General features: G+C 37.0%; 1 protein-coding gene across 2 annotated transcripts in view; it reads right to left on the reverse strand.

The window, feature by feature from the left end:
* Nucleotides 1-3,241: 3,241 nt before the first annotated feature.
* Nucleotides 3,242-19,727, reverse strand: part of LOC131928717 (uncharacterized) — a 46,275-nt gene continuing 29,789 nt past the window's right edge. The window contains exons 3-4 of one of the 2 annotated variants that reach the window (XM_059284806.1): nt 5,089-5,184; nt 3,242-3,918 (exon numbers count right to left, since the gene is read on the reverse strand). In XM_059284806.1, the coding sequence (XP_059140789.1) occupies nt 3,356-3,918; nt 5,089-5,179 (654 nt within the window). In that variant the 5' untranslated portion in view covers nt 5,180-5,184 and the 3' untranslated portion in view covers nt 3,242-3,355. The remainder of the gene's footprint in view (nt 3,919-5,088; nt 5,185-19,727) is intronic. The other variant, XM_059284807.1, reaches the window with a different exon arrangement.

Consider the following 19,727-nt stretch of genomic DNA (forward strand, 5'->3'; position numbering starts at 1 on the left):
AGGTAATGAACGCTGCGTACAAGCATTCAATATAGTGAAACCATTTATTTCGACCTTGCACCATAAAAGAGCCAACTGTTACGGCTGTAGTCATCAATGCGTGACAGGATAGGTGTTTGTATGTCAGGTATAAGGCGAGGCTACGCAAGAGAACCATTGGCTACACGCTGAAAATGGCCGAAGATTTTATTTCTATAAAAAACGGTTACAAAGAATAGTTTTACGGTATCAAAATAAATTTTAGGACGTTTATTAAAGGTCGGATGTTTAACAGAACTTTTTGGGTACGTGTATATTTATTCAAGTTAAGTCATTATAGGAGACGTGCTGTTGTTTCTTTGTATGATGGGGGGGGGGTGTAGAATAAGAGATATAGTGTAGGGTTTGCTTTTTCTTATATTTACAACCAATCGGACGGTGTGGTCGGATGGTAAAGTGTGGACTACTAACCCAAAGTCTTTGAGTTAGGGTCCCTAACTTTGGTGCTTAGGATGTCCTATGCCGAGGTCATGGAAACAGGTGAACTCTACTTCATCTTCACCACGAACCATTAGGTTTGAAATTGTTTAGTTTACCTTATTTACTTCCTACACGCCGGCTGCCAACGTAACGCTAGACTAGAGAGAAATGTTAATCACATTTATTCCATCACTACCAGCGTGTTACAAGGCGCTCATACACTTTCTTTCATCCAGCAATGTTTCTTCCAGACTGTTTTCTCCGGGGGGGGGGGGGACCTGAAATTTTCGGGGGGGGGGGGGGGCGGACAGTGTTAAAAGTACATATTTTAATATAAATTCCATTCTCCGTTCGGGGGGCGGGGGCGGTAGACTTTCTTTGGGGTGGGGGGAGGAGACAGAGCCCCCCCCCCCCCTCGAAGAGATGCCTGGAAGAAACTCTGTCAACCAGTGCTTCATTACTAAATGTACACGCTAACACACACACAAATGCACACCCATACACACACACACAATCACACACATTCATACTACACATAAACATTCAAACACTTATATACACCAACATATACACTAACCAAAATCCATTCATACAGACGCAAACACAAACCTTACATCAACTGGTGAAACCGGTTTCCTAATTGATCTGGCAACAGTTGCATAACTAAGCGGTCGGCCTTGAAATATCACATTGAGTGGATTGTAAAATGGGGCGCATTGAAACGGTTAATAAGCTGAATGTATTTAGCTCTCCATTGAAATTCATTGATCTATCATACAAAGCTTGTACGGATTAGCCGTACCCACAAGTTTGTTACTTTGTATCGCCATCTAAATAGTCATTTTTTTTAGTTAACACGTGATATGATTAATTAGGTTATAAAGCTCGGTAGGTGGGTGGCGTGATTTTTAATGCTTCCATGTACTGCTATTAAATGGAATAATGTAACGCTTGAAGCTTTAACAAAAAAACTTAATTAGTTTCAACGAGAATATTTTCACCGTCAACTCGTACACACAAACACACACACACACACAAACACACACACATACACACACACACACACACACACACCTGTCACAACCCGTGACATGTCAGTTACTTCAAAATTTCTCTATCTCTCACACACACAAACACGTCAGTTGCTTCAAAATTTGGTGTTGCACTTACACAAAGGCCGGCAACACACACACACACACACATTTACACACCTGTCGCACCTTTGACACGTCAGTTACTTCAAAATTAGGTGTTACACCAATGACTTCAACTCTCTCTCACACACACACACAGACACACACAGACACACACACACCTGTGACACACGTCTGCTTCTTCTACCACCTGTCACACCTGTGTCACGTTTGATGCTCACAGCTTTGATCTTCCACCAAAGCAGCTGTCAATTAATACATCCCTAATCAGTGTGAGTAATTAAACCACACTTCTGGACTTGGTGTCACCTCCCCTCCAGTGTAAGCGCATAAAGTACACACTTGCCAGTTGAAGCAGAGTCCATCTGTTTTCTTAAACCTGGACACGTGAATGGTTTATGTTGTATTATGTTATTTTTCTATTTGTACAGTGACGTACATTTTTATTCTCATTTGTGCACGCCACTTATTCATGATTTAACGTGTGGATTATTATTTTTTTCTTTTAAACAAGTAACTATAACCGAGAAAATCTTTCTATACAACAAATAATGTTCTGATTACCTCCCTTGCTCCGTGGGAAAAAGAGTGATAGGCTATTAAGGAAACGGGAGTAAAGTAAATAGGGAGTAAAGTAAATACAACTTCCTGTTCTCGGAAATTTGTCAAAATCTTGATTAAGACTTGTGCATGATTACTGTGCATCCATTATATTTCGTATATGACACAACGTGAAGGGGTAAAACGGTGAAAACGGTGAAAACTATCAAAGTCTCATTTAATTTTTGTGTACGATTAAAATACATTTTCTGTACACTGTGTATGTGGTTAGTTTGTGATCTTTTCTTCATTTTGTGATACATTGCGTTTTATTTATTTTTTCTTAAAAGATAATGATTATGAATATGCATTTTATTGTTGAATGTTGGTTTTCATTTGACATCACCGCTTAAGAAGAATAACTTACCTTATTTAAAATTTTAGCTGAAGGTATTTTTGTCTGTCATATTTTGCTGATTCGGGAACTGTGCTAGATCTAAGAGTAACTACTCCATATGACAATCCCAAGCGTTTTGTAAACAAAAGAACAGTTTATCTGAAGCCTTGATTATCGATATATGATAGTGTGATCAATAGTTTACTCAGACGCCATTAATGCCATCAGGCAGACTTATATTTATTTATAAATTACACAACTTAGTTTTTTATTGTGTTGCCTTTTACTCAAGCAAGGTGCTATCTTGATAGATATAAATCGTGGAGCACCGATTGTCTATTTTTTTTTACTATTTTTGTTTCGATATTTTAAGTCCTGGTCTTTGAATTCACACTTTGCAGTCTCTTTTTCCTCCATGTTTTTTATGTTTTTGTTTTAGTGCCCAAGACACATGGGGCCGCTATGTTGGCAAACAAATGTTGTTGTTTATTCACTTTTCTTAAAAAATATCAGCTTTTAAAATACTCGAAAAAACCAACAACAAATAATAACTGGGTTCATTTATTTCATAGTTATTTATAATTAAGAATGGCTTTTAAACCTGCTAATTAATATGTATCTCATATCTCCTCTCACCCCGCCCCCACACACACTACCCAACCCCATCCCCACACAAACTGTGGGGTCAGACGAGGCTGAACTACCTCACCTAGCCACACCGTGAGGCGACATCCTATCTCTGATAGATACAACCAGCTGAGAAACTCGCACAAACGCTTTGTGTGGAAGATTTTTATTGCTTTGTTTAACTTCCAAACCCCAACATAGTTGATAAGTCTTGGGCTTCCTTTGCCTTTCTTCTTGCGTCTAGTTTTGTTTTCTCCACGTTGTAAAACTTCTGGCTCTCTTCGAGTATCTTGCTGTTCTCTTGTAAGACCTTCTTTATATCTCGATAAAACTCCTGTCCGCTTTCAGATTTCGGAGATTTAAATAAAGTCTTAAAATTCGTCGAGTACCTGGCCATGTCTTCATTTTCATCGTCTGGTATGACGTCAGGCGAAACGCTGAGTTGATTTTTCCGATCGAAAATGTTATTCGGATAAAAATCGTCAATTGTGTTCCATCTTTGGTCATTTCCGGAAACTCTTTTGCCAATACCGAGAGCGAAGTTGTAGTGGTCGATCTTAGAGCGTTGCCTCTTGCCGATACCCATGTTGGTGAAACGGGGGTCGTTGCGGTGGGTCTCCCTCCGGGTGTAGGGCACCTGGGGTGCGGGCGTCACCCTTTGACGTTCTATGCGATCAATCATGTTCTCGTAGAATGACGCAATCTCACCATGCGTCATGGGCCGGTTGGGTTCTGACGCGCCTGGTTAAAATAAAAATTTAAAAATTAGCAAAATATTTTTTACGATCTATACAATTATCATTATTTAGGCATTGGTCTAGTTCTTTTATTAATAAATACAAACAATTTTTTTAATTAATTATATATGTATTTATAATTACACTTAAACTAAAATGAGTAATAATAGAGATATGGTCGCAGGTTCAGATGTTTTGAAATTATTTTTAAAAATTAGACTTTTAAGAACAATTCTTAAAACTGCTTTTTTTCAGAAACCTTTACTATTTTGAAAATCCCAAAGAAAATACTGTTGAATACGAAATGAGTTTGATGGAGATTTTAAATTTATTTTTTTATGTTTTACAACTTGATGAAGTTGATATGCTACACCTGGAACTGGGCTAATCATTTCTGTCTATTTGGCTGTCCGACAGGTCAACTTGTCTGTAGACCTGTCAGTCTGTTTGCCTGTATGTTAAATCTCTTCCTGTCAGTCTGTCCACCTTTCTGTCTGTCTGTCTTTCCCTCAGGCTGTCTATCCATCTGTCTGTCCGTACGTCCCTCAATCGGTCTAACCGTCTGTCTGACTGATTGTCTGACACATACAACTTGGTACAGAAAATCTGTACCGGTAACTATGCTAGACTGTCTGTCTGTCTGTCTGTCTGTCTGTCTGTCTGTCTGTCTGTCTGTCTGTCTGTCTGTCTGTCTGTCTGTCTGTCTGTCTGTCTGTCTGTCTGTCTGTCTGTCTGTCTGTCTGTCTGTCTGTCTGTCTGTCTGTCTGTCTGTCTGTCTGTCTGTCTGTCTGTCTGTCTGTCTGTCTGTCTGTCTGTCTGTCTGTCTGTCTGTCTGTCTGTCTGTCTGTCTGTCTGTCTGTCTGTCTGTCTGTCTGTCTGTCTGTCTGTCTGTCTGTCTGTCTGTCTGTCTGTCTGTCTGTCTGTCTGTCTGTCTGTCTGTCTGTCTGTCTGTCTGTCTGTCTGTCTGTCTGTCTGTCTGTCTGTCTGTCTGTCTGTCTGTCTGTCTGTCTGTCTGTCTGTCTGTCTGTCTGTCTGTCTGTCTGTCTGTCTGTCTGTCTGTCTGTCTGTCTGTCTGTCTGTCTGTCTGTCTGTCTGTCTGTCTGTCTGTCTGTCTGTCTGTCTGACTGTCTGACTGATTGTCTGACCCATACAACTTTGTACAGAAAATCTCTACCGGTAACTATGCTAGACTGTCTGTGTGACCCACCGAATCCCGGCCGACACAACATGCACATCCCCATCACCATACATGTCAGGCAATCCATTAAATCTGTAGGAGAGATCAAGAAATCAAACATTAACACACATTTATCAATCCAAATACAGTCAGACAATCCTTCAAATCTGCGGAAGAAATCAAGAAAACATTAACCAACATGTGGGAGAAATCATGAAAACATTAACACACATTTAGCAAACGAAATACGGAATCTTAATGCCCAGTTTTACGATCAGCTAAATACCACTTCGCTTGAGTTTTGAGGCAGCTATGGGTATATATAGGCATATATATATATATATATATATATATATATATATATATATATATATATATATATATATATATATATATACATATATATATATATATATATATATATATATATATATATATATATATATATATATATATATATATATATATATATATATATATATTTATATATAAAGGTTCGTTACTATAATTGGTTTTGCATTTATATTATTTTTATCTAAGTTATTTAATCTAGCACTCTGTAAGTAAACTGTGTTTCTACCCTTATAACTTCAGCCATCTCTGTCTCTAGAAAACCACAGCAATAATATGAGAAGTAAAAAAACATATCAAGCTAGCATCTCACGTGAAGGTCCACATTTCAACCAATCACTGATAGACACGCCCATAGGCGCGAGTTGAAGCGTCTGTGACCCATTTCAGATGGCCGCAGGGAGCACTCAAGTAAAGCACGATATGAGACTAATTTTTTAAAATATTTTAATTAAAGCAGAAGCCATAAATTCTGCCATAAAAATCTGTTTCATTTATAAATTTCTTCGTCTCAAATTCAGTGTTTCAAGAAAAGTAATATATATATATATATATATATATATATATATATATATATATATATATATATATATATATATATATATATATATATATATATATATATATATATATATATATATATATACATATGTATGTGTATATATTTAAAAATATATATAATATATATGTATTTATATATATATATGGGACGGAGTGGTCTAGCGGTAGAGAGCTGGACTGCTAACCCGTAAGTCTCGAGTTTGAATCCGGGTTCAAGTCAGTAGACCGTCCCTGAGTCCACCCAACTCTGATGGGTACTAACTCACGTTAGGGAAAGTAAAAGCGGCTGGGCATAGTGCTGACCACACTATCTCTTCATATACCGAGGTCACAGAAACAAGTGAACTCTACTTCACTTGCCCCGTAGACCGTCAAGTTTGAAAGGGAAACTTATATATATATATATATATATATATATATATATATATATATATATATATATATATATATATATATATATATATATATATATATATATATATATACATACATATATATACATACATGTTTATATATATACTTATTCATACATGTATATACATATATACAAATGTGTGTGCGTGTATTTGTGTGTCTACAGTCCAAGTCCATTGATTGAGTTATTCGCCTGTTGTAGAGTAGCCTATCCTGAAGTTAATTGACCAGCTAGGACTAGCTTCTAGAACCGTGACGTAAATTGTTACACGTCTCACACCACCCAGGTGATGACATTTCCGGTTCTATCGTTTCTGGTACTCGCTGGGCGGCCACAGGTAGTTGTCAGACACCTGAACAATGGCCGCCTGCTGTCCGTGATAGCAGCAGCGTCACGTGACACGGCGTCTGTTGTGGTGTGAAGGTTGAGCACGTGCAAGCCATCCATTACTGTCATCGATACGGCGTGCATGTTGATACAGTGGAATCAATTGGCCGGTCAGGCGGGGCTATATTTCACCGTGGACAGTTGTCGTATCGGGAGAAACAGAGTCGAATTAAGGGACAAAGTGATAGGGGGACAATCTTCTGCCAGAGATGACGTGGGCTGGGTGGTGTTGACGGGTGTATACATATCCATGGATGTTGTTGACGTGTGTGTTAATGTGGGTTGGGTGGTGTTGACGTGTGTTGACTGGGCGATGCTGTGTTTGTCCCTATGTTTATGAGCACATTGACTTTTCTACCTTTCCCGCATCTTTTAAAAGAGCAGCTGCTATAACATACACACTCGCACACTCACTCGCATGCACATACACAGACGCACAGAAATTAAACCTATTATTCCAGCATTTCATCGTACATCAAGAAAGTTTCTCTAAATAAAAGTATGCACATCCTACCTAGTTTATATTACATATGTTCTATAAATCGTTGACATTCCATTAATGTGCCACAGTAAGCATTAAACAATACAAAGGGTTGGTAGCCTACTACATGCATGTGATGTCTTGCAATAAAAAATGAAGCTTTTAAATACAATACTTGTTTTAAAAGTTAATTTTTATTTTCTTCTTTCAATCATTTTTATCTTGTTATCGCCCTTGATTTCGAGCAAACACGAAAAGCGTATAATTAAACGCTCGAAAGATGCTGTTTTTTTATACCAATATCGCGGCATATCATGGGCTGCTATTTAGTTGTTTTTTTTTCTACTTTTCAGTAATTCATAATTTGTGAATTCGACAGTACCAATGCTGCCACTGAAAATATTTGCTCAAAAACACTATCAGTAGGTCGTTAAGAACGATACTAACCCCCCCTCCTTTCCCCCAACCCCTACCCTACACCCCCACCCCCGTGAAAGCAGCCTCCTCTTAGTTACCTCCCCTAAGTTTAAAATAGTTTCAAACTAAATTATCTGCCCCTAATAGCCGTCACTAAACCCGCTCTATGATTGTAAACATTTAGCGTGAACCACAGCTCACCAGACCATGTAGGGGTGGGGTGGTAGGGAGCGCGCTTACAGCTTGTTTTCTAGCGTCTCCCATAAGAGAATTATATATATATATATATATATATATATATATATATATATAGAGAGAGAGAGAGAGAGAGAGAGAGAGAGAGAGAGAGAGAGAGAGAGAGAGAGAGAGAGAGAGATGCTTCTTTTCGAGTTTTAGTATAAAGCTTGGTACGAAATCGCAAAATAATTTAAATTTTTATTGCAAACAAAAGAAAACGTTATGAGTATCAGTATATGATTGATATGGAATAATTTATAAACGTTGACCTAGCTAGAACATAGAACCATTGATCTGAATAAAACACAAAACCGTTGACCTATATAGAACAAAGTAACAGTTGACTCAGAGCATAGAACCGTTGGCATCAGAGGCGTAGCGAGGGGGGGGGGCGGACCGCACCGGGTGACACCATTTGGGGGGGGATGACACCAAGGCAAAAAATAGCAAAATATATAGAGAAAAACGTAATGGGGGGCTGCAAATCGAAAGTTTGATGGGGGTGCAAATCGAAAACTTGAGGGGGGGGGGGGGTACAAATCGAAAATTTGTCCCCGGGAAGAGTCACTAAGCCTCTGGGGGTGACACCTTTAAGTGCCGCACCTGACCTCGCTACGCCACTGGTTGACATAGAAAGTATATAAAAAATCTTTTACCTAAATAGAACATAGAACCGTTGACCTACATAGAACAAACCCTTTCACATGAGAACCTAAACCCTGCCCTGTGAACATCACCAACAGACTGCAGAAGACATAAGTATTTTTATCCATCAGGATAATACAACAGCGGTCATATAAAGCGTTAACAGCTGCTAATTTTACGCCGCTAGCAAGTTAAATTCGCGCTTTAAAGCCACTTCCGGCTCACATGTGTTGACGATGGTGTTTAATTATGTGATTTCATTATCAGCTGGGGAAAAAATGTGTCTCCTCTTACGAAGCTGGTCTAATTACGGTGACATAAAAATTGGAGATGGTAATTACGTCATGAAATGGTGGAGATAATTATAACATGAGATGATTTGGTGTTTTCGGGAAAATATTTTCGACTAGGGTTATATAAGAGTGGTAGGTTTTATTTATGTCAAACGTGCGTGTTTTAGAAATAAAAAGCTATTCCTGTGTCACGTAATTTGTAATGTGACCAAATGAGGTGTGGTTGTCTATGCTTTCAAGGCTTACTCTGGGCATTTTATAAATTAATTCCGGTAACCTAAAGATGGTTTTTGACATAAATATGTCTGATTTCCTATCATGTTCATAGTCCCAGCACTAACCTTTACGTAACAGCGGAACCGTATTTTTTCTGCTAGCATTGATTGTTTAAGAACAGAGATACACTACAGGTTTAGCGAGGTGAGTGGACTATAGAGAGGGTACCCGCATTATGTCCTAAAAACTAAATCACCAGAAAGTATGTTTTTTTCTTGATTTTTTTTAAAAAAATCCAATATTATAATAATATCTAGTATTGTAATGGAAACATTTTTAAAATATACGTAATCTTGTTTTTTTTTTTAAATTACATCTCTGTGTCTTAAACGTGCTATTTTTTCAATATCAATTTAATTAAACACTGAATTCATTAAATAACATTCGCGAATGTTCCAGATCTATCTTAGTTTGAGAGGTTATAGGCAAATTTATGAACCATAGAATAAAGTTGGTTAACGCATGTCTAATCTTTAGATACTTGCTAGATATTTACTTGATAATTGTTGTATGATAGGGGTAAAGTACCGCTTCAGATTTATGCCAGCTGAAGTAGAGTTCAGCTGTTTCACTGACCGCGGTATATGTTGTCAGTATTATTGCCAGATTATCTAGGTGCTAGACAGTTGTCTGATGGCCAAATTGTCTAGGTGCTAGACAGTTGCCTGATGGCCAGATTAGCCAGGTGCTAGACACCTGCATGAAGATGTCCAGATTATCTAGGTTCTAGACAGTTGTCCGAAGATGGCCAAATTGTATAAGCATTAGACGTTAGCTACACTTTTGGCCAAACTTAGGTGAAGGGCGTGGCCTAGTCCTAAACACAATAGCAGCCCCTACGTGAATTCGAGAACCAAAAGTGATTTTAAAAAATAGTCCTGAAGAACTGTAATTGTGTACACATCTACTGTAAGTTAAAAGATGAATTAATCGTGCAACAGCATTTCAAACCCCACATCATTGTCCAACACATCCTCGGTTGATCCAGCGCTCAAGTAATCACACAACAATAATTTGCCGCGTTCCCCCCATTAGCCTGCCCTAACAGGCCATTTAACGACCTAAAAATATTCTTTCGATAAACTTGGTTTTATTTGTATTCAGCTTCTACCTTGACATTGTTACTAGACATTTTTATAAGGTTTTTTTTATAATTTAAAAAAAAAAATCTTTTATACCGCGGACATTTTCTAAATTTCAAGTAAATTGCACTTTAACGCTAAATAAACAGAGGCCAAATCGGGAGGACTCTGTTAGGTTAATTTAAAGGGACATTACCCGCAAGTCGGGATATTTGAGAGTTATCTGCCCATAGATGGCGCCTGATTCATTTGCCTCCGTAGAACTAGGTGGCCCCAGGCGCGCCAAAATCACCCACTAGCAAATGATTTAGTCCGTGTAAATTGTTTTTATAGTAGGCCCCACTAAGTTATTACTTCTGGTCGGTTAAAGTGGATCAGCGATTTTCGTAAAGACGGAAGTGCGATGCCTTAAAAATAGCCCGTACATATTACATTTTAAATGTGTGAGATTGTATTGAAAAATTTCAAAATACATGTTATTTTTTTTTTTTTTCGCTAAGCATTAACTATGACATCTAACGAAAGATTGTTTCATTTTCTTATAAAGTGCATTTAAAAAAGATTATCACGCTGTATTTTATGCTTTTTCTTCCTCTACTGTTTGGAAGCTTGAAACTAAAACAGATATAATAAAAAGTTTATATTTAAGTTTGAAAAACAATGCATACCATATTTATTCTTTCCACTTCGATCGTTCTTAATGAAGTCGGGACTCCGCAATACTAAACAAATCTCACATAAAATATTTCTTTTAAGGAAAAGGGCGTTAGTTCTTTTAAAAAATCTCTCCTTTTATTATTGAATATAGTTTCTTTTTAAATTAAATTTGAATGACTAATTGTCTATCTAATTAGATTCAAAATTCTGTAATCTTGCATTGCCATCCAAATTTCATGTCAATCGGACAAAGAGACGTTATTTGCAAAGCCACACACACACACACACACACACATAATAAGGGAGTCAACTAAAAGCCTTTACAATATTCACTTTATAACCTGAGAAATAATTTTCCATCGTAACTCTCAACGACATTTATCTGCCCCTTTCTCGTTTTCAATGACTAATTGTATATATAATTCGATTTAATATGAGAGGACGGCGTGGCCTAGAGGTAAAACGCTAGGCAGCTAATCCGAAAGTCTTCTAAGAGAGACAACTCCAAAATCAAACAACTGCTGCCTTGTAGTTTGTTCTTGGTTGGACAAAGGCTATGAAGCGAATCCAAAAAGAAAAGCAGGCTGAAATCGGAGTCAATGGCCTCAATGGCGCATAACCAGTTGACACGTATACTTGTGTTGGAGGGGATCCTTTACAACACTAAAATTAAGAAGAAGAAGAAAATTGAGTAACAATATTTGATCACAAACTTTCTTTTCTATAGACATCCCATTATTCAGTGTTTGAAAAAAAAATATGTTCAGTTGTGGTTTTAGTAATCAGTAATATTCTCAGGAAGCAAGTTTTTTCTTCCCTTTATTATGACCGGGAACAACTAATAATTTAACATTTCAGTTTTTCAAATGCCTGCTCTGAAAAAAAAATTCTTAACAAAAAGTTCTTACTTCCCTTTATCTTGACTAGGAACAACTAATAACTTTAAACACCCAGGGCATTTGGATGTTTGTGTTTTTACACATTGAACCAAAGTATTAATTCACATCGCAATATCAAGGCTGGGAGTTTTTAAATACATAACATGATATTAAAAACTGAATGACAATAATCGTGAGAAAAAAAAAGTGAAAGGCTGTGTGGAGCGGGCTAGAAAAAAACCTCATGTATTTCTCATTAAAGGTGAGATTGTTGTGGGGAAAAAATGATTTTTTTCTCATCTCTGCTAAATCAATTCTGATGTCTAGAATTGCTATTTTCTGGAGTTGGTTTCAAGTTTTAATGTTTTCAAATCACTTTCATCTGTTTCAAGTTTTGATATTTTCAAATCACTTTAATCTGATGATATTTTAATGGGGGATAACTCCGTTTCTATAAATGAGAAAATGAGAGAACTGATTCAATGAAGAGATTAAAACACTTTTTTTTTTAATTGAAAAAAAAGGAAGGGAATGGTTAAAAAAGTGTTAGCGAGTTGAACTTCGTGTGGTAGAGATTTGTTTGCTGTTTCAAATAGTTTTTCAAAACTTAATTAGTGATTTATAGTTTTTGGTTATAAAGGGTGGTTGTTAAAAAAAGTATATATTACATCCATCTAAATGTGTTTTGCTAACATTTTTACGAATACAATGTTTTAATTTTCGAATTTAGCTTGACAGTGAGTTTCTTTATAGCATATTTTAGCTTGTTAAGTTTTGCTTATAATTATACTTTCAAACTTGTCGGCAGATGAAATATATTCCACCTGTTTCTGTGACCTCGACATATATAGAGATAGTGTGGCCACCGATGACTCAGCCGACTTAACGTAGCTTAACGTGAGCTAAACATTATTTAACACAATTTATGTGACACATCTTAGAAGATGTCATTTTTTAAAAATGAGTTTCTTAACGATAGTAGTAATTAACTTTTCTATTCGTTGTCAGTTAACAAAAACATATCTTTCTAATTATAACAAATATATTTAGAGGGATTTTTTAGAAAAAAAAGAGAGAAATGTATAAATGAGTTGCACTAATTTAAATCATACAATATGTGACTACAGTTATTGATGGTGAAACGTACCACTGCTTAAAGTTGATAAAATACATAGCTATACTTGCAAGGAGATCTACTTGATAACAAGAGATTTCTACACTCAGAAACCAATTTGTCAAAAAAATAAAGACAGCATTAAAACTTTTATCGGAAGGTCCCCCCAGGCTAGCTAATATTACGTGATTTAAAAAAAATAGAATTCGTTGGAAATGAGTTCGGGGTGGGGTGGTGTAAACACATTTAAGGCCTGCGGTTTAAATTAACATTTGTTGAAATTAAGCACCTTCGTACAAAAATAAAAAAAATAAAATATAAGGTTCACCGATGAGTTGTTTTTTTTTAAATTAATTATGTTACATTCTAAAACAAAAGCGACTATGTTTTGTTTTTTTTTTCATCGATTGTTTGAGTTATAGAGCGTAAACATCTTAGACCTAATGTATTGCGTAACGTCGAGAATAATAGTTTTAGAAATGATAACATTAAATCGCACAATACGACGCAGTTTTTGCATTAATACCTGTATTATGTATTATGTTGAACTAAAAAAACTTGACCTTAAACATTGCCACAATAAAAAAATAGGAATCAATACCTGTTATTCAGTGTTTGTAGAATAAACGGTTCTATATAAAACATGGCTGTTCAACAACGTGCAGCCCGCGGGTCACATTCGGCCCACGATGACAATTTTTTTTGTACGTTTATTTACATTGTAGGCGGACGCCCAATTTTGGACTGCCATGCCGCAACTTATCCGCCCTTCCATCTCTGCCACCAACATCCTGGTACGCCTGCACTACAGATACCACCGTGGTTACGCCCACGTAATTAGCATCCCCCGGGATTAATTACACCAGAGCACTGGTGGCGCCTGTTGTTCTACTCACGTCTGCCGCCAGCCCACGTGCAGCCCACCCAACACCCTTGAGCTTAATTTTATTCTGCATAGTTTCATAGTTGTCCACCCACCTACCGAAGTTTGGAAAGTTCGAGACATTGTTCTTTAAACGTATGTTATAGATTGGCCTAATCGATAACAGAATATAGGTTATTGATTATCGAACAAAATATAAATAAATAAATTCACTTGCACATTGCGTTGGCACGTAGTCTAGCCTTGTTGTATTTGAGTTATCGATTCAAAGTATTTCTTTTGTATTAATTAAGACAATTTTAAACCTGTTAAAATATTATTTGTATTGATTAAGACAATAAGCTGAAACCCGTTAAATTATTTCTCTGCATTAAATTAAGAAAACAAACCGAAATCTGTCTTAAGCTGTTAAAAGTCGGCATAATTCTGCTTAACATTTAGCACAGTTTTACAAAACACGAATAATTTTACCCTATATGTTTTCGCTAAAAAAAAGATAATATAACAATTTAACCCTAAATGATCTCGTTATAAACAGAAAATTTTAACCAAAATGATATCGATATAAAAAGACAATATAACAATTGTACCCTAGATCCTTTCACCATAAAAAGACAAAAGACAATTTTACCCTAAATGATCTCGCCAAAAACAGACAATTCATGCTAGGCGTTCCACCTAAAACAGAGAATATCATCCTAACCATGCACAATAAAGCAAAGTATTATACCGCCCATATTCGAACTAAGTCAATGTTCCCAACACACCTTAACACATACAATATTACAATTACATTGCCCTAGACGTTCTCGGTTGAACTAAAAAATTTATTTTGCAAAGCTTAACTTACTTAGCCTAATCTTGTCAACTTCAACAGCCAATCAATTTCCGACCCGTCATTCGCCAAAAATTGCGCCGCATCATTATACATTTATTTTTAGCACAGCTTTCTCTCGTTAAATCCTCAAACCAGAGGTAAGCTCGTGGAACGGTGCGTCCCCTTATACAGGTAAAGATTTTTACCTGAGAAAAACCTATTGTTGAAATTTCTTTTTACATGTTTTTTAATGCTTAATATGTATCTAGTAGTTAAACTGCTGTTTCACTGGGATACCGGACAAATGCATGTAACACTGTCTTTTTTTTTCTCCTACTGCAGTTGCTATTTGCTAGATGCAAATGTTCAAAACACAGTTCCTAGTACTTAAACTACACGTCTATTTTTTTAAGTAAAGTCCCCTTTCAGACACAAGGATTCAGAGGACAGGTGAAGTAGTGTTCATGAATTTTTTGACCTCCGCAAATAATGGAATGGTGTGGTTAGGATATTACACAGTCGCTTATTCTTTGACTAACGTTAGTTGGGTACCCATTAGAGCTGGGTGGTTTCGGGCACGTTCTACAGGCTCAAGTCCGGAGCGAGTTCCTAACTCGAGACTTTCGGGTTAGCAGTCGATTGCTCTATCATTCAACCACACCGGCCCACACAGGTGCATTCGTAGTTTGTTAAATAGTCTTTATTATATTTACTGACATTTTTTTCAAATTTCAGAAAGTTCTTTTCGAAATGAATGAATTTTTTTTTTTGAAATTTCTGGAATTTCTTTTCGAAATTTATGAATTTTGTTTTCTAAATGTCTTTTGTCGATGTTATTTCTTTCCTGACAAGGTCATTTTTTTTATATGTGCTTCATCTGTCTGATATTATACTTGTAAGTCACACCGAAAACCACTTTTTAATGTGGAATTGAATCCTTTCAGCTTTAAAAATAAATGGGTGTATAATTAAATCTGCGTTAATTAAAATTCTCGTATCATTTATAATTAATATAGGATTGTGTAATTACAGTTAGCAGCATGTCGACAAATTGAAATGACGTGTCCACACGTTCTTACCCATCCATTGAGTGCTACGGCCTTTAAGAATGCATACCATTTCTTCTTAATAGAACGGTATCGGTGAAACCTTTAAAGTTCTTTCAGTGTACTTTTGTAGAAAGTGTGTGTATGTGGGGGGGGGGGGGGGTAAACTGTGGGACGTTAACGTCTGTGGCGTCACAACTTGATGGGGCATGCGGCCCACACAGGGTGACACAAAATCCAAATAATCGTAAAATTTACGATCAAAACAATGTTTCTTCCAGTTAAAATAATTTTAAAAACGTAGTGAAAAAATCGTAAAATAAATTTACGTTCAAAACAACATATTCATCTAGTTTTTTAAAAATAATATAGTAGTGAGAAGGGGTGACGCCAAACAAAAACTGCTAAATTGTTGACGGGGGTGGAGTGAAGACCTCAGTTAACGAACCTGGTGTCGCCCGAACTAATGACACCAGTGGTTAACACCTTCACCTTTGACATCCTTAGTTGGTGTTACCATGGTGGACATCGTGGTGATTAGATGAAGAATTGCGGTGGTGGCTTTTTAGCTAAGAAAATGTATTAGTATTATAGTTGAAGCGCTATAGAGCTGGTTTTTAGAAAGCAAGTTATAGTAATTGCTTTGAAACTGAAGTTAATGTACTGGTTTTATAACTGTTTAGACTTTATAACTGAAGCTACACAACTGTTTTGCTGAGTTACAGTAATTGTTTTGTAACTGAACTTATAGTGCTGGTTTTTATAACTGAAGCTATAGTGCTGGTTTTATAACTGAACTTATAGTGCTGGTTTTGTAACTGAAGTTATTGTGCGAATAATTGGTGTTACAATCGAAGTGTTGAACTACAAAAACTTGGCGTCACCAACGAACCACAGTGCAACATAAAATACCATCACACTCCCCGTACTTTATGACGTGACGTAAATTTTCACAAGTGCAAATGTAAATTAAAAATGTACGTGCTAATTAAAAGGATAGCAATTAACATCTGGATTGTTTTTTTTTCACGCCTACGTCAAATTGACCCACCTAAGAGAAAGGGGACGAGTTAAAAGACAAAGTGTGAACATTTAGTTCACACTTTGTTAACGTTACAGCCTGGAGCATTAAAATGTTGCGTTGGTGTCACCGCGATAATAGTTTAAACCAGAGTTTCTTTAAGGCATCTCTCGAGGGGGAAGAGGGGGGGGGGGAATGCACTACATTTCATCACACATACATTGCCATGCCCCCCCCCCCTCGTAGTAGTAATGAAAACATGCATAGTTTGTATATAAAATGTACAGACTCGCGTCCGCCCCGCCCACCCATCAGGATATTTTACACACCCCATGGATCTTTTTCATATACTTGTTACAGCTCTAAATAGACCAATGTTACACTTTATTCTGTGTCTAAAATCTATATCAATTCTATCGCCAATGGTTTAATTAAAATTGAATACGTGTTATCAAAATTAAATTGTTTTGTAAACAACATTAATATTATTTTTAAATATATTTTTTAATTATTTATTATTGTTTTGCTTTTTATTAATTAAGCCTTGTCTTTGAAAAAAAAAGCGCCAAAGTTATCTTTAAAGTTGTAATATGTTGATTGAATACCCTGAGATAATAAAAGTTTAAACATTGTTAAATTTAAGTAGTTTAATTTTTAAAATACTTAACATGTTAAGTAATCAACAGACTTATAAACAGCACGATGACCTTCAGCTTAATATTTTTCTTGAAATTCGGACCTGCGTTTCACATTGACCGTTTCTTTACCGGGCACGCGTACATCTGACCCCACAATCAAATCAGTGTCGAGTGGTCAGGAGAGAAATTATTGGCTTACTTCCGGTGACAAAACAGCGTGCTAAAAATAGCCAACAACGGGCATGACGTCAGATAGATGATGCAGAAACGAAAATATTTTATTTTTTGACCGAGTTGACTTTCTTCATGTACGAAGTTATTTTCTAAAAGTCTTGATCACAGATTTAATGAGTTGTAGACATACACCACGTTATTCTCGAAAATGTTCTTTGTCTTCTTTAAAGTCACAAATCTGAATCTACGGGAACAAAACAATGATGCAAGGCAAGCTTATAAATTCATTGGAAATCGTATGCTGATATTGTAAATGTTAAAGATTACTTTTTGAACCTAGCGATCCACTGGGCAGAAGAAGTAGAGTTCTTATATTTCTTGACCTCAGCGATCATCTGAATGTACTGCCGACATATGATAAATCTGTACATGTAAAGCGACACTTAGACCAGAGGCGTAGCGACCCTTCCCGGCGCCCGGGGACAAACTTTCAATTTGGCGCCCCCCTCGGGAGTAAATTTTCAATTTGCACCCCCCCCCCTCCTAAACTTTTGATTTGCACCCCCTCCCACCTCAACTTTTCTATTTCCACCCACCCCCCCCCCCTCAAACTGCAAAAATACAGCTAAAATGACATTTTAATTTGTTTCTGCAACCCATTTCGGCGCCCGGGGACGTATGTCCCCCCTACCCGCCCATCGCTACGCCTCTGACTTAGATTAATCTTACACAGCGCACTCCTAACAAGTTGTAAACTACATGAATTAACCCTATCTGTTTTGTTGTGGTAATCCTGTCAGTGTAAATTTTCTTAACCTTGATTGTCACATGTTATGACTTTACCCACCCCCCCTCCCACCCTCAACCCACGTCCCCACCCACACTTCCAACCTACATCGCACGAAGATAACGTGCGAATCTTCCAAACGCCCTATGCAAATAAGCCCCCTACGCCCGAAGGAGTTCTGGGTAATAAGCCGTATTTGACCAGTCACAAATCCCACACACGTACAATGTCTGTAGCCAAAGGCGGAGGTTTTTTTTAAAGAAGGCCAAGCGAGGTTTTATTTGTTTTGATCGCTTTGGAAGCGAGAAATTCGATAATAGGATCAACTTTACCAGATCCATTACGTAGTTTTGATGCGGATATTGATGTTGGTGAGTTTCATTATCGGCAGGGGAGTGGTCCGCCGTGAAATGTTGGCTAATATCGTCACACTTATGGGGGCGGTCTTATATCGTCACACTTATGGGGATGGTCTTATATCGTCACACTTATGGGGGTGGTCTTATATCGTCACACTTATGGGGGTGGTAATAATGTTGGTTGTTTTAGAATCAAAGGTTTCATCCTCCCCCCTCCTCTCCACCCTATGTTGCTTGGCTGTAGTCTTTAAATTGGAAAAAATCCCCCTTTCCCCTTCCCCCCCCCCCAAATCCAATCCATTGTTAATGTAGATCGTTTTTGGTTTTTAGTTTTTCCATAAACAGGCTTGGGTGTCAAAATATTTAGACAAGTAGTATGGTTCTTAACCTGGATTCGATCGAACCCCAGGGGTTTGATGAGTCAGTTTCAGGGGTTCGGCGGAGGTCAAGACACACAACCGACTCATATGATGCACGATCGGATTTTGTCAGTGCGGATGATAGAACTATTTATCAGGCATTGTGCATAAGAAATTGGTGTGACTCGGTACCTCCAAAATGGTAAACAACCACTAATTTAGATTCAGCAGAAAAGCAGAAGAATATCTATTTAATATAAAGTTATTGTCATAATATGTTATATCATGGAATCCACAGACGTCGAGGAAAAGAGGGAGACAAAAAAACACCTGACGTAGAGGAATTAAAAAAACATGGAACTTATTCCAGAAGAGTTGGAAACAGAAAAGAATATATTGACGTTGTAAATTACGTATACCATTGGGTGTTGTAAATGCGAAGAAGAAGAAAATACCGTCATTAGACTTGACTCGTCAGTCGCCTTTTGGTTGTGATGTTATTTAGGCGACGAAAAGGTTGAAATTTCTGTAATTTAAAATCAAACATAAAAAATATATCTGTTACATAAAATCAACAAAGGCCGCGTTTATCTACCGATCTTGTCCAGCAGATAACCGCAAGACGACCCTATTGTATAGCTTGAGGTAACGGTAAATATAAACATGTTGTGTTTTTAAGTTTAGGAGTACATGTTACATCTTCCTTGAAGGCGAATCGCAATGATACTTTTTTTAAGCAGTTGAAGCTAATGTCCTGG

The sequence above is a fragment of the Physella acuta genome, unplaced genomic scaffold (genome assembly GCF_028476545.2).
Source record: "Physella acuta isolate Inbredline_101_S28 unplaced genomic scaffold, ASM2847654v3 ptg001534l, whole genome shotgun sequence".
Lineage (NCBI taxonomy): Eukaryota > Metazoa > Mollusca > Gastropoda > Physidae > Physella > Physella acuta.